The sequence below is a fragment of the Lontra canadensis genome, unplaced genomic scaffold, assembly GCF_010015895.1.
Source record: "Lontra canadensis isolate GAN:19392208 unplaced genomic scaffold, GSC_riverotter_1.0 scaffold66, whole genome shotgun sequence".
NCBI lineage: Eukaryota > Metazoa > Chordata > Mammalia > Carnivora > Mustelidae > Lontra > Lontra canadensis.
Window position 1 is genome coordinate 9,892,151 of NW_022631060.1, and position 19,401 is coordinate 9,911,551.

Below are 19,401 nucleotides of genomic sequence, written 5' to 3' on the forward strand. Positions count from 1 at the left end.
TGGTAGAGAATCGTGGTCGGGAGCTGCCGTGGGCTGTGGGGGTCCCCGGGGAGGACACTCCAGTGATGTCCTCTGAACCCTGTGGATGGCCCCACCCCAGTCCCTATACACACACCAGCCTGAGTTTAGTCACACCCCAGTCCCTATACACACACCAGCCTGAGTTTAGTCACACCGGGAGCCCATTTTCAGGGGTGTCACTCTACCTGGGGCTGCCCCCACCTTGAAGTCTGGCCCCCTGTTCTTGCTGTGGTCTTGCCCCGCAGTCAGGGCCCCATGAGCCCCCACCTGGAGCCCACCCACTCGGCTGGGGGTTCTATGGGATAGCTCAAGAAAAGAAAAAAAAAAATTCTAGCGTTTAAAACGGGAAAAGGTTCCATTCGATCCAGTAGATTCAGAACCTGAGGACGACGCAAACGCAAGACCACCGCTGGAAGGCCCAAGAGAAGGGAAGGTAGGAGGGACGCCCCTGGGCTGCCGGATACGGGAGGGGACGAGACGACACGGGGCCCCACAGCAGCCTGGGCAGGGCCAGGCAGACAAGCCTAGAGCAGGTTCAAAGGCTCGAAGCTAAAGGTCCCAGCGTGACCTTACCTTGTACTTTATCCCCTAGATACGGAGCCCGGCTGTCGGAGCAGTGAGGGGGGGCCTGGGGTCGGCGGCTGGGAGCTGCCTGCCTCCTGTCCAGGGGCTGGGCTCTGTGGGCAGCAGGTCCACAACCATGCACGAGGCTGTGGGGACGGGCCCTGAGCTCTGTCTCTTGGAACAGCCTTGCCCCCCGCGTCTTCCCCATGTCCTCTCCTGCCTGTGACGTAACCCCAACCCCTGCCTCAGTTTCCCCAGCAGGGCCCCGTAGGACAGCATTGTGGCCAGTGTTAGACTTCGGAAGGCACAGCCTAGTCTGATCTTACGTGTTGGTTCAGTTCCAAAGACCGATCAGGTAGAGTCAGAATTACCTTTGACGATCCCTTGAATTGCCCCTTAAAAAGCGCTTCCCGGAGCTGTGCGTACATCCCTGCGGAGCTCCACTGAGTGGCTCGCGCCCCCTGAAGCGGAGCAGCTCCGGGCAAACACGGAGGGCATCCCCGCTCCTCGCCGGCCTGCTCCCCAACGTCTTTAGAGGGAGCCTCTGGGGCTGCTGAGGTGGGCAAAGCAGATGTGGGCTCAGGGGAAGGGCGTGGGGCGCTGGGAACACCAGGCTCTGAGGTCAGACTTCTGTGTCCCTCTCCCTTGCTTCCTTTTCTTCCCTTCCCAGATGGTGCCCCAGGCCTCCCGTGAGCCAACTAGACCCGAAATGGCGGAACTGTCAGACCTCTGCCCTGGAGGTTGTCCCTGACAAGGACCAGCATCTGGGATGGCCTGTGCCCAGGACACCCACCCAGTCCCAAGAGGCCTGGCCACGTAAAGGATGACCGCCTGGCCAGGGGCTCTGGGCCACCCCCAGAAGCCGGAAGCTCGGCCCGCTGCCCTGTGTCTCATGCATGCACGTCGGCCTTACCCGGGAGACCTGGGAGCCCCCGAGCGGCCTGCGGGTTGATGGGGCCCCTCGCCCTCCACGCACGTTGGGGTCAGGTCCCCAGTGTGTGCAGAGTCCACCAGGCAGAGTTCCTGGAGGAAGCGGCCACAGAGGACTCCAACCAAAGCACACACTCTCCGTCCATAAGCTGCTCTGTCCGGCCCATGGGCCACAGAAACACTGGGGGAGGCACAGACCCAAGCCAGATGCCAGGCACCTCGGCCTCCACTGGCTGGTGACCTCTCTGGCCCTGCACGCCCTCCGGGAGGCAGCCTGACTTCCCCCTCACAGCCCCGGGCTCCCCGGGAGAACGTGCATCTGCGACAGAGCCCCGGCTCGGCCCCTACCTCTCAGGGGACAAGGCAAGGCTTGGCCCTTCCATGCAGCACTTTCAGACCCACCATGACAGCTGTGGGTCCCAGCCAACGGCAGTCCCCCCACCAAATGTGACACAGACACGTAGCCTCTGGGGACAGGAGCACCTGGTGGCCAACAAGCCTGGGAACACGGCCGTCCTGGCTGGGCTGCCCGGGGAGCGGCCCCGGAGAATGGGGCCACGGCAGTGCCTCCATGTCCTTGTTCGCAAGGGGCCATGGGCAGGCAGGATGCCCGGCCCACGCCACCCCTCGCTCTGCTGGTGGCTGTGGCTGCCTTGGCGGGTAGGCCCGACGGTGCGGAGAACGATGGCAGAAGCACGTCGGGGCACGTGTGGCCACCCACCCCAGAGAGCAGGACAGAGGCCCATGTCTCTCCCTGCACCTCCCTGGGAGCTGGCCCCTTCCGTCACCACTGGAGGCTATGGGCAGCCCCTACTGCGGCCTGCATTGGGGACAGGACCCCAAGGCTGCACACGGACCCCACCCACATCCCACGGAGACCTGCGACCTGGTGCTTTCGGAAGCTCTCAGTGAAGTACAGGGTCTCCCCAGTGATGTATTGCATTGGCTAACGCAGTTCTCGGATCCGGGCCGGGCCAGACCCCCGACCCCACAGCCTCCACGGCTCACACCCGCACCATGAGGCCCATCTGCAGGGTCCACGAGAGGACGCCGAGGCTCGGAGAGGCGACTTGGCTGCCGCAGTGCCCTCCAGGCCAAACGGATACACGCCGGCCGGGTTTCCGGGAAGACCGCGTCTCCGGGCATGGCGAACACCTGAGCACCAGCCAGTGGGACGTAAGGGTCAGATCGGCCGCATGCAACCACAGTACCAAAGCCTGCAGGACACGGTAAGGAGCGCGAGGGGCGCGGGGGACGGGGGCCGTGGCTGCCAAGACTCATTACTGACCCACTATTGAGAAGACGTCGGCTGTCCCCACCCTCATCTGGGGAGGCGGCCTGTACTGACAGGAGGCTTTCCGTGGGTGCTGGCCACGGAGGCAGATGGGGGCCACACAGAGACAGGCCAGGGGCGAGGCAGGGGACCTGGCTGGAGCCTTCTCGACCGGCTGTCCGGACCTGTTACCAAACCCCAGCAGCAATGGAGCAAGCCCTGGCGAGGAGGACATGCTGTGGTCTGAGCCGAGGAACGAAGCGGAGCCACGTGTGGACCGTAGGCCGCGGTGGGGTGGCGCGGAGCTGGCGGGGTGGCGGAAAGAGGCTGGCCTCGTCCCTGAAGGCCGAGCCAGCCTGCGTATCCACTGTGGAGAACGTGTACCTTGACCCCAGCCTCACACTGGCTGCAAAGGTGGATTCCAGACGGACTGAGACTCCACAGTGGGAGGTGAGCTCACAAAGCTTTAGGAAAAGCCAGCGTATCCCTATGACCTCGGAGTAGTCCAAGTCTCTTCAATCCAACGCGAGCAGCACCGGCCAGAGGGGAAATAACCGGGTCCTGTTGAGTTCACCCGCAGTTCTGCTCAGCAGAGACGCCCCTCGTGAGAGGAAGGGCTGGCCCGCGGCAGGGCAGGGCGGGGTGGTGATTCTGCGGTGGGCACGCTGCGAGCGTGTGCGGGCACACGGGGGCACGATCGGCTCGGCCCCCCACGAGCCCTCCCCCGGACACAGGAGACGGACAGAGGGAAGACAGAGCAAGTGCAAATCGGCGAGGAGAGCTAGCCCCACGTCCGGCGGCCGGAGACGCGAGCATTTTGGCAAAGGACAACATCCAACCCAATAGCACGGGGAGGGGTGCGGCAGCCTCCGCCGTCCAGTCCCCGCAGACGACAATGCCAGTCTGATGGCGCGAGGGTGCCCTCACGAGCCGTGCCTGCGGGCTGGCGGCTGGGCCGGACCGGGGAGGCGTGCGCGCCCCTCCTGCGGCCCCACACCTAGGCAGACGCGCACCGAAGGGCAGCCTGTGCGGCGGCCAGAAAGCCTGGACGGGACGGTCTTTGCGCGGACGATAGCGGCCCGGCCTGGACGCGGTCCACGGGCCGTCGACAAGAGAATGGATAAACCGTGCCGGCCGCTCCCATGCCGGCGTGCCAGCCGCCCCGGGGGCGAGGAGCACCGCTCTCCGCAACCTCGTGCGCGTCTCCCGGGGAGCCGGACGGACGCAGGGGTGTGCGCACCGCGGCGTCTGTCTGTGGAAAGTCCCAGAACGGGCAACGCCAAGGGCTGCTGCCAGAAGCCAAGACGGGGGAGGCCGTCTGAAGGCGTGACAGGAAGTGGGAGCACAGGGGCGTCCCGGGTACCCTCACGCGGTCAGTGCTGAGACGGACGCTCATCTGCGTGTGGCGCACCCCTCAGCCGGAACGCTGAAGTGCCCTACGGCCAAGGACGGGCCTTTCTGGGCCTAACGGGAGAGCTGGACAGCCCAGGCCTGCAGAGGGACTGGGCCTGGACCCCCACTCGGGCTTCCTGGCCATGCTGCCCTCGGGCCCCCCCTCCTTACAGGTTTAGGCCTGTGGGGGACCTGCAACCCCCGGAAATGTCTATGTGGTAATACCACTGCCCTCTGTGAAGTCGTTTTTTCCTCCAGCTGCCTCTAGGGTATGGATTCCGTACTGTCCCTCATACCCTCCGACACTGCCCCTTGCCATAGCCCTGCCCGTGGGGACTGCTGAGCCCTGACGCACGGACGCCCCGGACCGGGAGTTATGACCACGGCTGCTGAGGGAGTAGTAAAAGGCCCCCCGCTTCCTCCGGACCTTCTACCTGGACCGAGGGCCCGCTCCCTGGAGCCACGACCTCAGGAGGCCGGTGGCATGCTCCTCCCGTGTTCAGATGCAGGAAGTGAGGCTCCCAGAGGTTAGGGGCCCCGGGGGCCGGCCTGCAGCTGGGCCGGTGCGGGCTCAGGGCCAGATGGAGGGCATCTGATTCCCAGTCCTGTCTCTTTCCCACTGAGCCACTCCGCCTCGCTTTTAATTCAATTAGGAGAACATTTAATCCCCCCGTGCATTTCAGAGCCGGGCTGGAGCTGGCCGGGGCTGGGAGGCTCCGACGGGGCCTGTGACTCACGCGGCCCCTTACAGCCCCCCGGGCGGGCTCCCACGGGGCTCCCTTGGCACCTCGTGCAGACAGAGGTGGTCTGGAGCTCCAGTGAAGACAGGACACCGGTCTGGAAAGACACACTGGTCTCATCTGTTCCTGGCAACCCTCCCCCCATCCCCCGGACGCTGGCCCCGAGTGGCCTTCTTCAGACTTTCCCACCAAGGTTCACAGTGTGAGAAACAGAGCAAGGAGCATGGCCAGTCGGCGAGGCACGGAGCCTGGCACTTCTGTTGGCCTCAGGAGGGAGCTGCAGCAGGCCCCAGGGTCCTCAAAACATCCCAGCTGAGCCGGGCCCATCCAGAGACCTGGCCCCCCCGTCCACGGAGCTGAGCGCAGGGCCGAGCCTGGTGACATTTGCCCCTGTTTCCAGAAGGCACAGGGCTGGCCATGGCCTCGCTGACAACGCAGAATTCAGGAGACGTTAGTAGTGATGTGGAGGAAAGCCAGGCCACAGCGGCCTTGTTGGAAAAGACACACTTGAGCGTTTTGGCACGAGACTCCGCAGGGTCCGGGAGAAAGTTGGAGACATGGAAATTCTAATTAATGCACGCGGAGCTGGGTTTGCTCAAGGGTGCACGGGCTTTCCTGTCACGGGGCCCTACAGGCTCACAGTTGCCAGGGAGGTGCTCATGGTCACTTTGTGGGGGCCCCCACGGTGCCCCCACCCTGGCCTTGCCTTCCCTCAGCCTCCCTTCCCTGGAAGGCTCCTGGCCTGCCCCGGGACCATGCGGATGCCCAGGGCGTCGGGCTCTGCACACCCTGGCGGAGGAGGACGGGGTGGGGGCGGCCAGTAAGCAGGAGCTGAGCCTCGCCCAGCCACAACGCCAGGACGGGGAGACAAAGGGGGGGCCCAGGCATCAATCCTGGGGAACACCAGGCAGCAGTGTTCATTGCGGGCCTGGCCTCTCGCACCACCTGCCTGGGGTGTTCAGGTTACCCGAAGGGACGGATGTGGACTCTTGGCTGGGCTTGGCTGCCATGGCAGCTGGGTGAGGAGCGTGGCGGGGGGGGTTGCTTCATAGACTTGGCTGCCATCTCCCAAGGCTGCTGGGACAGGGTACCCAGGCCTCCCCTGTACGCAGGCCCAACCAGAGCCACAGATCCCTGTGCTGAGGCCAGTTCTGACCAGCCCCACCCCGCCCTGTCCAGGCCCTTGCCACCTTGTCTCAGGTGAGGCTTGCCTGGCCCTGGGGGGATCCAGCCTGCCTCGGGGCAGGAGCCACAGTCCTGGAGCTCCTTCTGGCCAGGGGCTCCAGGAGAGCCAGAGAGGGTGGGACCCCGTGCTGAAGGCTCAGGCATCTGGTACAGAGGCCCTGACAGCCAGAGGAGGACATGGCTGCCTGGGCCTCCCTGGGGCGAGGATGGCGGGTGAGTCTGATGGGTGCCGATGAGTGAAAAGGTAGTTTCAGACGGGGACACCACGTGCAGGGCACAGGGACGCACACAGAGGTGGCCCTCCGTTCCCACCGTCCCACCGGTGGCTCTCTGTGGCAGAAGGCAGTGGGGTGGGGCAGGAGCCTGGGAACTCATCCCCACTCCTATTGGGCTGTGGGGTTCCGTCTTCTCTTGGCTCTCCCAGATGCCCCATCTCTACCTTACACTTGCCCCTTGGAAGCCCTGTGGCAAGGCTCTGGGTGAGGGAGACACAGGTGCTGAGGGCTCCAGGCAGAGAGGGGCTCCGGAAAGGTGTGTGTGTCAGGCTGCGGCCCAGCACCCCCGGAGCTGGGCAAGGGCCCCAGGGCTTCACGGGGACGCTGGGGCTTGCTCATGGGGCCCAGACCACTCTGCCTCCCCAAGCCATGGTGTCCTGGTGACTCCCAGTTTGCACCCGGCTTACTCGCCGGCCCCCGGCACCCCCACCCCTGCCCCACCAGTGGCCAGCAGGCCCCGGAAAGAAGAGCTTCGCCCAGCCCCAGGGACCTTCCCGTAATCAAGGCTGCAGTGACCTCACCTCCCTGGGGCCCAGCGGGTGGGGAGAGCTTGAGATGGAAACAAAATGTGTCTTTATTTATGCTTTTAATTTGAATTCTGGAACTGACCCAACATGGTAATACACTTAACCTCAGTAAAATGCTGAAGAAAAATGAATCTGTTTTTCAGTAACTGCCTCCCACCCCCCTCTGCCCCTGCGAGACCCCCGCGCACACACCAGCTCACAGGCCTCTGTACCCTGTGCTGGGTCCACAGGGCTGGGCGGCCTGTAGGAGCCTCGACATGGCCCTGAGCTGCCGGAGCCAAGTTTACTTAGGGGCAGCGACCACAGGAGCACCGGGCGGGCGGTGAAGGTACGCGGCCTCAGTGTGGCCCACGGGGTGGGCACGGCCCTGAACAGACGCCGTCCGCACCAGAGCCTCCTGCTCTTCCAGCCACGGTGGGGTGGGGCCTCCGCCTGGCCTGCGGCCCTGGGAGCACCTTGGTCCTGAGGGCCCAGCACATCTCCCTGAGCTTCTGTCCCACTGTCCCCAGCGTGGCTCCCCAAGGCACGGTTCCCTGTGCCCAGGACACATCTGTTCAGGTCCTCTAGCAGCGACCCTTGACTCTGCCCTGAGTGGACCACGGTGCCTTGACCTCCGTCTCCCCGTCACAGACCCAAGGACCATACCGGACCCCTTGCCCCCCAGCCCCCCCAAGCAGTGGGTTCACACCCAGCCACCACCTCTGGATGGGGCTGCCGGGAGAAGCCCTTGTAGGTTCTGGCACGGGGACCTGGCCGAGGACTGGGGGAGAGGCCCTGGCAGTAGTGGGGCTGACTGAAGACCCCTCCCCCAAGCCGGCCTGCCACACTCGGGGGGCCGGCCTGAGAAAGCCCACAGCCGGCCAGCAGCAAGCATGGGGCTCTGTGCTCCTCCAGTCTGATGGCCACAGTCCTGGAGAAGAAACGGCCAAGCGTCCCTGGAGGTCTGGCTTCTGCTGGCCTGGACTGCCTCTCAGGGCTCCCAGAGAGGGTGGGTGGCCTGTGGCCCCCAGAAGGTGTGTGCTGATGCCGGGGCTGACGGCCCTCACCGCCAAAGGGGTGATGCCTGTTGGGGGCAGCCGTGAGCTTGTCTGGGGGGCGGCTCAGTCCCAAGTCTTTTGTCAGCCTCACCCTGGGCCCCCCGGTGAGGGTCTCGCAGGGTCAGGGAGCTGGTGAGGCCTCCCCACCCAGCTGCGTTGATGGTGGGTGGCAGCCCTGTCCTTCCCGGGTGGGACTCTGTGTGTGTGTGTGTTCGAGGGGCTGAGCCACGGCCGAGAGGATAAAGTCAAAGAGGGGTGGGGGGATAGGATGGGGCAGCAGGCCCAGGGAGGCCTAGAGAGGGTCCCCTGCCTGAGGGTCATGGGTCCCAGCAGGCTCTGAGTGGGCACTGCTCCTGTGTGGCACACGACCTCAGCCGCAGAACTACAACTGTGAACAATCTGTGGTCTCTCCCGTGCCCTGGACTCCGGGAAGGCCGGAGCCGAAGCGGTGAGTAGGCGTTCTGCCTGCGGGCACCGGCCTGCCCCTGGCTTCACACCTGCCCTCCCGCGCACTTATCCAGTGAGCCTGCCTGGTCGTCTCCAGGACGGGTGTGGGCCCAGCAGCCCACTCAGGGGCCGGGTCCATGAGGACGAGTTGCCCCTGCTTCCTAGTGAGCCGGCCGGCTTCTTCCAAGCCGGGGAGCACTCACTGGGGGCCCCCTGCCAGCCATGGCGGGGGGCCTGCCCACCTGCCTATGAGCCCAGGGGCCCTGGAAAGCCAGCCGGCGGGTCCTGCCTGATCACAACACCAGCCCGAGGCGGTCCCGTCTTTCTCTCTCTCCGGCCATGTGACTCTGCCAGTCCTGCCCAAGCAGCCAGAGGCCCCGAGACCTGGCTCCCCGCTTCCTCGGTCACCTGCGAGGCAACGGCCCAGGGCCTCACCCCGGCCGAGGCGCGCACACGGCTCACGACAACACCGAGACCCCCGGAGGAACGCCGACGGCCTGCCGAGACCACCCCGTGTCGGCGGGCAGAGGAACCCGTGTCAGCCTGAGAGCCTGGGACGGGCCGAGAGGAGTGCACATCCCGACACAGAAGGACTCGCCTGGGGGACTCCCCCGCGGGGCAGTGGCCGGAACCGGCCCGAGTGCCCGACGGACCCGACGGCTCACTGTCCCCACTGGGTGCCCTGCCGGGAGCACTGACTCACCCCTCGCGAGGGGATCACAGCGCGGCCAGGCCCTGGGGATCGGCCTGGCAGGGCCTCGAGGCGGGGGAGGACGGGCGTGCGTCCCAGGCCAGCTGTGCCTCGGGGGATGGCCAACTGGAAGGCGTGGAAAATCAGCCATTTCCTCCACCTGAAGGAGCCCCTGAGGACAGCAGCGCGACTGGCAGGCGGCCCTCGGCATCGACCCCACGGCGGCTCCGGGGTTCTAGGGGGAAACGCCGAGAAACAAAGTCGTCTCTCTTTTGGGGGGTGGGGGAGGGGCCGGGGGAGAGAAAAGCAACCTGCTCGGACGCTCAAGGCACAGAAACAAGTGGAAAACGATCAGTTCGGTTTTCCATAAGTCAGAACAAGAGGATCGTGTTCCCAGACTTGGCGGGCAATGGCCCCGTGTGCCTCCCCCACCCCTCGCTCGGGGCCCATGCACTGGGTGCGGCCCCTGGCAACAGGGGACCCCAGGTCACTAAGGGCAGGTGGCGAGTGGAGGCCCCTGGCAAGCAGGCCCGAGCCCCGGGCCGGCAGCAAGGCGGCTCCTCTGAGCCCCAGGCGCCTCCGGCGCGGCCAGGTGGGCACGTGGGGACTCACTGTGACACGTGGGTGATGGGCGCCAGCAGCGTCTCCCCCTCCAGGTCCAGGTCCTCGGCGAAGCTGTTGGTCCTCATGAAGTGGGCCGGGCTCACCTCCAGCAGCATGGGGCTCTTCCTGGCTGTGGGGAAGGGTGTGGGGCAGCACGTTAGGCCTCTGAAGAAGGCTCGGGGTGTCTGATGGCCCAGAGCCGGGCTTAGATACCCATCCCAAGGGGATGGACCTGGACGCCCTGAGCCTTCCCCCAAACCAACAAGACATCCATCCGCAGAGCTAGGTGAGGACTGGGGACGGCTCATGAAGCTTCCACCCCGAGGATCTGGGAGGTGGGCTGGCAAAAATGGCCCCCATGTGCCTGAGGCCTCAAAGGCCTATGACCCCTTCGCAGGGGGAGGACTGCCCGGGCTGGGCACTGGTGTCCAGGCCTGTCCCCAGGCTCACAGCTGACACTCAGGTCAGTAAAGCGCAGCTGATAAGCACAGGTCAGACAGACCCTGACTCCCGCCACCATGCTGTCACTCTTGGGCACACAGAGAGCCTCGCATCGGGGATGCCCCAAGCTGGTCTCCTACCCACGAGGAGCCAAAAGCTGGGAGACGGGGGACAGCCACAGAGCTCTGGACCCCCACCCTGTGCGGGCCACAGAGCCACACCAGCCACCCAGACCCCAAGGGAGCTGTGGGAATGACCCCATCCCAACGGCCGGGGTCAGGGTCCTGGGCGTGCCCCAGCAACTGGGTGCGCCCCAGCAACCGGGCACAGGTACGCAGTGCTGATAAGAACACCTGCCGTCCCCGCACGTTCAGTGCGGACTGACTTTTCTTTCCTCCAGTTAGAGATTCTGTTGTAAGAGAAGCGAGCGCTCATGTAGAAGGCACAACAAGGCCAAGATTCACGAAGGCCGGCCTCCTCCAAGCTCCTCCAGTCCAGCTTCCCAGGGGAGTCTGAGCTCACTGTCCCTACTCATCGGAACTGCTGACGCCAGGTGAGACTCTCTTTTCATACACACATGACTTCTCTGCGCCTCTCATGCTTCGACATGCTGCTCTCCTCTTCCTACGGGTGTGTGCACGCAGACCGGTGTCTGGGCAGCTGGGCAGTGCCCGTGGTTTACATGAGCCTCAGCTCGTGCAGCCCCTCGTGCTAGGTGGATGCTGAGCCCCGCTAGCTTTAAGCTACTGCTTGGAGCGATGGCACAGCCCCCATTTGTAGGAGCACCTGACGTTGGCGCCGAGTGAAGGCTGTTTTCCAGGTAGCTGTAAGCATTTTCCCAAGAAGCTATAGGGATTCAGACTGCGCCAGCACTGTGACTGTGACCGCTTGCCCACGTCTGCGCCCAAGCCAGCCCTTGGCGCCCTTCCCAGGGCCTGCCGGGCATGGATGAGGACGAGGAAGCTGTTTTTCCTTTCAAGCTGAAGGCTGTTTGGACTCCCTGTTGCAGAACTGAATTGCCTGTTCATATCTTTTGCTCATTTTTGCTTCTCCGCTTGTAGGACTTGTTTACTGATGAAAGATACGAACCTTTTGTCATGTAAGGTACAGAAGTCTTCCCCAGGCTAGTAGCCTCTGAGTATGGTTGTTTTTATCATAGGAAATGTTTTATGTGTCTAAAGTGATACACCTATCTTTTGCTTTATGTAAAAGAAAGATTTTCCCACTTCAAAGGAATACAACTATCTCCTAAATTTACTTGTGATATAAATGTATGAATGTCGTGTATGTGAATTTTAATCCATTTACCATTTATGCCTAACATCCTGGGTGTTCACCAATAATCTGAAAGTGTATAAGTACCATCTATAACCTTTTTTAAAGTTTATTTTTGTTTTTATTTATTTTTTATTATATACAATCTTGAGAAATTAAGATAAAACATAAAATATAAAATTACTTGAGGAAGACACAGAAGTCTATCTCTGGTCCTTGGGTTTGGCAGTGAGTTCTGAAGTACCACACTACAGGCTCAGTCAGTGAGACAAAGAAGTTGACAAGTTGGACTTTATCAAAATTACAGGTATTTGCTCTGCAAAAGGCTCACTCCTGAGGGAAGCAGACATAAGCTCTGGACTTGAAGAAGGTGTTTCCACGTCTATTTGCCCAAGGACTTGTGTCTAGAATATATAAAGAACCCTGGCAACATGACAGTAGGAAAGCCACCAACCCAGTTTAAGAAATGGATTACAAGCAAGCATGGGAAAAGATGTTCCGAGTAACACAGCTGCGCTGGGAAAGAGCTCGGCGGTGTCTTCTGAGGTCCAGTGTGCACTGGCCGTGCAACCTGGCGGTCCTTCTCCCCGATAGTGACCCAAGTACATCGAAAACGTATGCTCAACAAACCTGTACACGAACGCACACAGCCACTTCACTCAAAATCGCCCAAACCTGGCAACAGCCAAGATGTCCCTCCGCAGGTGAGTGGGTAAACACGCGTTTTATAGCCACACAATGGAACGCTGCCCAGCAACCAGAAGCGATGAGCCGACAGCTCGTGCGGCGACATGGCTGACCCTCACATGCATTTTGCGAGGCCATGAAAGAAGCCAGATGTATGGGCTCCGTGTTCTGTGACCCCATTTCTATGACATTCTGGAAAAGGCCGAGCTACCAGGACATAAAACAGATCAACGGTTGCTCGTGCTTGCGGGAGGGGGAGCGTCTGACTTCCCAAGGGTTGCCCCAGGGAGTTCCTAGGGCTGTGGAACTTCTCTCCGTGATGCTCTGGTGGTGGATACATGAGTCCAGGCATTGTCAAAACCCACAGAACCGTCTCCCAAGAATGAATTTTGCTGTATGCAAACCAAAGAAAGAAAAGAAAAAATCAACCAGCCTGTCGCAGGACCCTAGGAATGGAAGCATCCTGGGACAAGTGAATTCTGTGTGACGAATGTGTGACATGGCACCACATAGCATGGAAAGGATGGGAAGACGGCGGTCCCTGAGGCTTGGGAAGCCGTCTCAGATTGTCATAAACACAGGGCTCTAGTTGGTAATCTTACTTCTCATAGGGAAACTAGAGGTCAAACAAGTAAGTACATAAATTATCGATAACGGGAACCAGGTTTCTCACTCTCTGAGAGATGCAGTAGCAAAAAGTGTGTCATGGTGGGGGACACAAATGACCCCCGCCACGGCGATTTCAGTATGAACCCGTGTTGCTCTTTCTGTAGGCACAGCTATAAATGCAGACACGTGCGTGTCCTTGGCTTATGGATGTATGCACACCTCCTTGCTCTGTCCGTGGAGAGGCCCCAGAAGCAGTGACAACCCAAGAGTCACGAGCGCCCCCAGGGCCAGATCCTGGTTTCTAAACACCATCTCCTTTCCGGTTGGAGGAATCAGCGCTCTCTGGCTGAGGACAAGTCTGGGGCCATGGTGGGGCCACGGCAGGGCGACGGATGAGGAGCCTGCCGTTACCGTGAGGGGCTCGGAAGGAAGCGAAAGCTCCAAGTGAGTGGGGGTGTGTTGAGCAGGCGCAGGAGCCCAAAGGACCCTCGATCCCGGGGTCAAAGCCAGAGCAGTTTGAACCACAAGACAAATAAAAATTAGTATCAATTTATAGCTCAAGACCCCAGAATCCCTGAGTTCGTCCTGATAGAAACAAGTGGATAACCGGAAGAGAGGTACAGATCCTAATTTCCACGGATAAACGCTCAAAGCGGTTGGTGGAACTGGCAGCCGACAGGCAGGGTATCTCCCCGCAGGTGTCCCTTCGTGGCGGGGTGTCCTCATGCTGACTTGTTCCCACCCGGTCCCGCAGGAGGTGGCATGCCAGGTGCCTCCCCTCGAGGACAGCAGATGCAGTGACCAGCTCCCAACGAGGCCACGGAAGGGGGAGGAGCCTTCTAACACGACCTCAGCCCCGGGGGTCAAGGTTAGCAGCACCAGTGAATCACGCTGCTGTCGTGAACCCCGACGAGATGTGAAGCGCCTCATGTCTGCTCCCGGCACACCCATTAGCCCAGTCTCCCCCGAGGTCCCAGAGGAGCCCGACGGCGGGACGCGGACTCCTGGCCAACGTTCCTCACCAATGCCAAGGTTACAAAAACCGAGCAAAGACCGAGGAGGAGGCATCACACCTCAGAAAAGACCTGAAGACGCGCTGGATGTAAAGGTACCACAACTGACGGAACAAAGGACAGTAGCTGAGCCCAGCAAACGAACTGAGCTTTAGCTCAATGCGAGTGCTGCTGCGACGGTGACTTCTTTTAGCAATTTCCCCACGGCCATACCACGCTCGCACGAGGCGCCGGCATTAGAGGAAGCTGGTAAAAAGAACACAGGGGCCCCTGTATTATTTTGCCTCTCCTGTAAGTCAGAAAAAGCAAAAGCAAAAAACAAAAAAAAACCCACAAAAAACAAAAAATCCAACAACAACCCCACAGCAACCCCAAATCAAAACGAGCAGACAGGTCCTGTCCACAACAGTACAGTACACTCTTCAGTATCGGATCAGGACGTACAAGGACCCTAAGGAGAGATGGTTAGGCCTCGATGGCAGCCGTTCAAGAAGACACAACCTAACCAAGGGGGAGACAGACTTTGCTCCACTTTCTAGAAGACTCAACAGACAAAAGACCCTCCTCCTCGAGCCGTAAGAGAAACCCTTCCGTTTGTGTGCTGGCACCTGGCTCCTGACTCTAGATCTGATCTGGAAATGCCACCAGCCGAGAACTGGCCATATTCTCAAAGAGCAGGGAGCTCAGAGCTCTCCTCTACCAGGTACCAACACCTCGCGCGACGCCCTGCTCTGTGAGACGGGCACCGCCGATACAGAGAGATGTGGCCGGGCCGGCAGGACAGGGCGGCACATCCGGAAAGAGCCTGCACGCACAGGGATGCTCGCCACGCATCTGTGGTGGCCGGCACAGGGGGGGAGAGGGTGACCAGGGACAGGTGGCTGTCCATGTGGGAGACATGTTCCATTGGACCCTCGTGCCGGACACCAAGACTCATCGTCCGCATTCCTGAGGGTTGAACACTTACAGAGAAAAGCAAAACTCTGAAGCCTTTAGAACTGATTCTAGAACTGTCTCCATGACCTCAGCATTTGGAAGGGTTTCCTCGAACTTAAACAATATCCGAACGGGGAAAGGCTGATGTATGCAACCGCACTAGAGATCCAGAGCTCGTCAGCAAACACGACGGGAATGGAGGGAAGGGACGACCGTGGAGCGAGTGCGCGGCGTAGAAAGAAGCCCCGCGGGTCCACAGGGAAAACAGGGAGCGCGTGCGGAGCAGCGGAGCGGACCAGCAGCAGCAGAGGAGGACCCCGTGGCCCAAGGACACGCACGAAGGTGTCGTGCCCGACTCGCAGTCAGGCAACGTGGGGAGCGCACGGCCCGTGGGGGAGAGGGGCTGACTTCCAGCAGGAAACTGCACAGACATGACTTAGTCACACCCGGGAGAAGGGCTCTGAGTGACGGGCTCTCTGCCCGTGACATTCCCGGAGAGCCCAGGAAAGTGACCGGAAAGCTGGGAAGAAGGCGAGGACAGTCAACGGCTCCCAGGCCTGGGAGCTGGCGAGAGCTCCGGCCGCCCTCGTTTCAGAGCCCCGGGGCCGAGATTCCGGTGCCCTGGGTTATGTTACACAGTTGTCAAGTGACAGAGCTGAAACCCCGTCCAGGATTCAGATGTTCTTTCAAAAAAAAAAAAAGAAGGAAAGGAGAAAGAACACAAATACATATTTTTATGTCTGCATCACTTGTCTACGGGAGGAGAGAAGGGCAGAGCGGGGCCAGGCCAGCGGGGCCAGGCCAGCGGGGCCACTTTCTGAGCACCCGGGATGACGAGTGTCCTCTCCAGAGCCCGCTGACGGAGCGGGGCTGGGGGCGGGGGGCTACCTGACCCCTGAGAAAGGCCCAGCCCTGGTGTTTTAGGAAATTAAACTGCACATCAGTTGCCCTCCCGGAGCGGGTGGGGCCTGCACCTGCCGGAGAGGAACGTGGGCCGTTTGGTTTAATCCTGGGAACAGCACGAGGGGCCCCGAGGCGAGGGGCAGAGGGTTCCACAGGTGTGTTTTTCCAAACCGAAGGAACGGGCTGCTCTGCCCGTGTCTGTATCAGAGACCCATCCCCCACTCGTTGCAGGCCACTGCTGGCCGGGGGCGGGGGCGGGGGGAGGGGTGCAGACCACCCCCCTGATTCCCGCCACTGCCACAGCTGCGGCAGGAGGCACAGGGAGTCTGGGGGATGGGGCCCCGTGTCCCCAGCAGACACAGCGGCACGCTGCCCCCTTCAGGCACGGGCTTGGGGGCAGGTGGCAGCACCCAGGAGAGCGGGCTTGTGGCCCCTACTGCCAAGGAGCTCGGGGTGGGACAAGACAAGCAGCACCCCTGGCCCCCCGGCTTCGGGGCAGGCTGGGCCCGTGAGCACAGGTAGCCCTGCCGGGACAGCTCTTGCTGGGTACCCCCCAGGACGAGCCCTCTGTGTCCCAGTGACAAGGAAGTCACACTTGCGATGAGACGGCCCCGTGTTCTGACGCTTTCATCCCTTGGCTGCCTTGGCCTTGTCACAGCCAGAAACGGGGCCTCAGTTTTCAGGGCAGAACAAAACGATTTTGTTTTCTAGGAAAGTGGGAGCCTGCGATGGCGAGTGTGGCCTCTGGCGTGGCGGCCGGCACAGCTGGCCACTCTGGCTGCCAAGCCTCGCCCGCCCTCCGGAGCAGGACCGGCCAGAACCGGCCAGAACCGACCAGCTCAGCAGCGTCCCTCCCAGCCGGCAGCCCTGCTCCCGAGGGCAATTTCAAGTTCCTTTAAAAAAAAAAATATGGACACAGAAAAAAGACTGAAAGGAAGTAGACCAAAATGGTAACTGTGTGTGGGTTTGGGTGAAGAAATGGTGGGTGGTTTCGTGTCCTTCCTGCTCTCGTCGTGTTTTCTAGGAGGGACGACACGTCGGGGAGGTAGCTGGGTGTGGGAGGCTCCCACCCTGCGCCCTTCCATCCCACCCCACCAGGAGCACCCCCTCGGGGTCCCAAGCCCCAGCCCGGCCCACGTGTGCCTGAGGCCTCCTTCCCAGCTGTGGGGCCCTCGCATCCCTTGGCTCCCAATGTGGCCCGCACGTTCACACGGCGAGGCCAGGTCAACCCTCACGTACCCGACTGCCCCAAGATGCAGGAGGGGCCTCCCGTTCCCCCTCTGCGGCTTCAAGGGTGACCCCATGCCATTGTCACAGTCGCCCCACAGGGTGGCGGCTTCCATCCCTGCTTCTAGATGAGCAGACGGGGGTCCAGAAAAGGCGAAACCTTGTGCCCTGGGTCCCACAGACGGGTTGGGGCCTCCAGCTGCAAGTCAGACCCGTGGCCAGGCTGCAGTCTGCCCTCCCTTCCCCGGCCCCATGGCCCCCTGCCCCCCACCCCGGGAACAGTCTCCCTGGTAACATCCCACCACACCTCATGACTGATTCAAATCCTGGGTAATCCCCAGGTGTAACCCGAGTCCTCCGCAGAGCCCTCCTGCCGGTGGCTGGCGCGGGTGCGGGCGCAGACGCGGGGCTCCTGGGTGCCTGGCAGGACCTCTCCTCTCACCTCCACCTTGGCCCTCCGGGCTCGGGCCCAGATGTACTCCCCGGGCCGGCCCGTCCCACGGGGATAAGCGGAAGCTGCCCCTGTCCTTCCCAAGTCAGAGCCCCCTCGCCGCCCCCCCCCCCAAGAAATCCAGCCCTCTTGGCGGATTTGCCAAGGGCCTGCAGATCCAGCGCCGTGAACGGGAACCCCCTCCCCAGGGCATCCGGACAGCTGCAGCCAGGCCCTGCGTGACATCGCTGAGCCCCGGCCCCAGCCCTGTGCCAGCTGCCTGTGCCCGGCTCACAGACCCCGAGCCAGCGTGGCCACCACCTGTGTCTGTGCTCAGAGGCGAGAAGTAAGGAGCACGGACAGAAAGTGTCAAAGCCGTTCCCACCACAGCTGCCAGGAACAGGGGCGCGGAGCGGAGCGAGAATGTATGTCCACAGCTGGTCCCCGGGTCTGCGAGGAAAATACCTTGCCTGAGTGGACACCTGTTGTTTTCGCCTGCCCGGCGGCCAGGCCTGGCTCTGGGAAGGGCTCCTTCAGTGTCCCTCCGGGAGCTGCGCCTTCCCCACGCCCCGGGCTGCAGGGGTCAGGCACCCTGTGCCCCGTCGGGCTGTCCTCAGAAGGGGCCCATGGCCCGGGTCTGAGGAGGGTTCATACCCTGGTCGGGGCCAATGAGAGCTGAGCCCCAGCCTCTGGCAAGGACAGTGGGGGAAAGAGACCACCTCTGTCTGCTATGTGCTCGCCGAGCCGGTGTCCATCTTGTCCCCTTGGGAAGGGGCTGCCTCAGGCTACAGCCGTCCCCATCCCCATCCCCATCCCCGGGACAGTGCACGGTGGGTGGGGGGAGAGGGAGAGCCAGGCGGGTGGGGGGAGAGCACAAGAGGGGGAGAGTGAGGACAAGCGAGATCATCCCAGCCCCGGGGTCCAGCTGTGTCTGAAACAGCTGGGTCCAGACGTACGAGCCAAAAAAGGTCCCTTTTGTGCTTCGGCTCACTTGGGTTCGGGGTTCCGTCATTTGTTACCAGGACAGTCTCCTCAGGAATGTGCGTGACAAACGGGGCTAAGGCATGAGCTGAAGGGAGGGGTCTGGGGGGTTGAGGTCCCAGGAGAGCTCGGGGAGGCGCGGGGCAGAGGGGACCACGGGGCTCCCAAAAGCTGGTGGCTGGCCTCATCCTGCTTGGACGTCCGCCCGCCCTCTCCACCCCTCCCGTGAGGCCCCATCTGTGCCCCTCGTGCCGGGATGCCTGGCACTGACCGTGGGAGACCTTGGGCCTCCTGTCCTGTCGGGGATGTGCAGCTAGAGTTGACGTGGGCAGAGTGGCCACCTGGGAGTCAAGGGCGGAGGCGACGTTGGGAGTCCTGGCCGGTCCCAGGGAGCCGGAGTGGGGGGCACGAAGGACCCTCGCCCCACACCTCCCCTCACAGTGGGGCTCCCAGGCCCCTGCACACATGGGCCACGCACTCGTGGTTAGGGTCTGCATGGCGGGGGCGCCGGGGAGGACGGGCGGCCACGGCGCCGGGATGGGGTCGGCCCCAAGTGCGCACGGGAAGCAGAAAGGGAGCGACACAGCCACCCGCATAGCTGCGACCCTCGGGGCCCCCGTGCTCCAGGAGGCCCCGTCCAAGCCTCCCGAGACACGGTTCCAGGGGCTGGTTCCCGGCAGCGCCGGTGCACAATGGAATTGGGGCTGAGCGTGGCCTCCTCCAAGAGCTGAGCTCACAGGACGTTCCCAAGAAACCTCTGGAGAGGTGGGGAGGAAAGTTTCTGGAGGTCTTTGGATGAAGAAAACAAAAAAGTGGCCTTGATTTTCAAGGCAAAATTACAGAGGAAGAAAAAAATGTTTTTAATCTAATTAAGAGCGATCTTTTCACCTTCATCACAACATCGCGGAAACGTGCCAGGGCCTCACTTCACACAATAATCAGAGCAATTAGTGAGGGAGAAGCCTTGGAAACCGGTGCAGATGTTCTCAGAATGTTTAATGGGGAAATGAGTTGCAGGCCTCGTTCTCAGCATCCGGCTCCAGGCCCTGGCTACCCACTCCAGACATCTGCTGGGGCCCCGCCCCCAGGCCCCGAGGGCACGGGCTTGAGAAACGCAGGTCCCTTCCCAGGCCGCCTCCCAGCCGGGCCAGATCTGGGGCTGAGAGGCTCCCCATGGCTCCCCAAGCTGGAGCCTGGACACAGTCAGAGCCACC

At 62.0% G+C, this 19,401-nt stretch overlaps 1 protein-coding gene across 2 annotated transcripts in view; it reads right to left on the minus strand.

The window, feature by feature from the left end:
- The window catches only part of KCNQ1 (potassium voltage-gated channel subfamily Q member 1), a 305,399-nt gene that overhangs the window by 157,215 nt on the left and 128,783 nt on the right, over positions 1–19,401 (minus strand). For both annotated transcript variants that reach the window (XM_032879756.1, XM_032879758.1), the window contains exon 11: positions 9,695–9,815. In XM_032879756.1, coding sequence (XP_032735647.1) covers positions 9,695–9,815 — 121 coding nt within the window. The remainder of the gene's footprint in view (positions 1–9,694; positions 9,816–19,401) is intronic.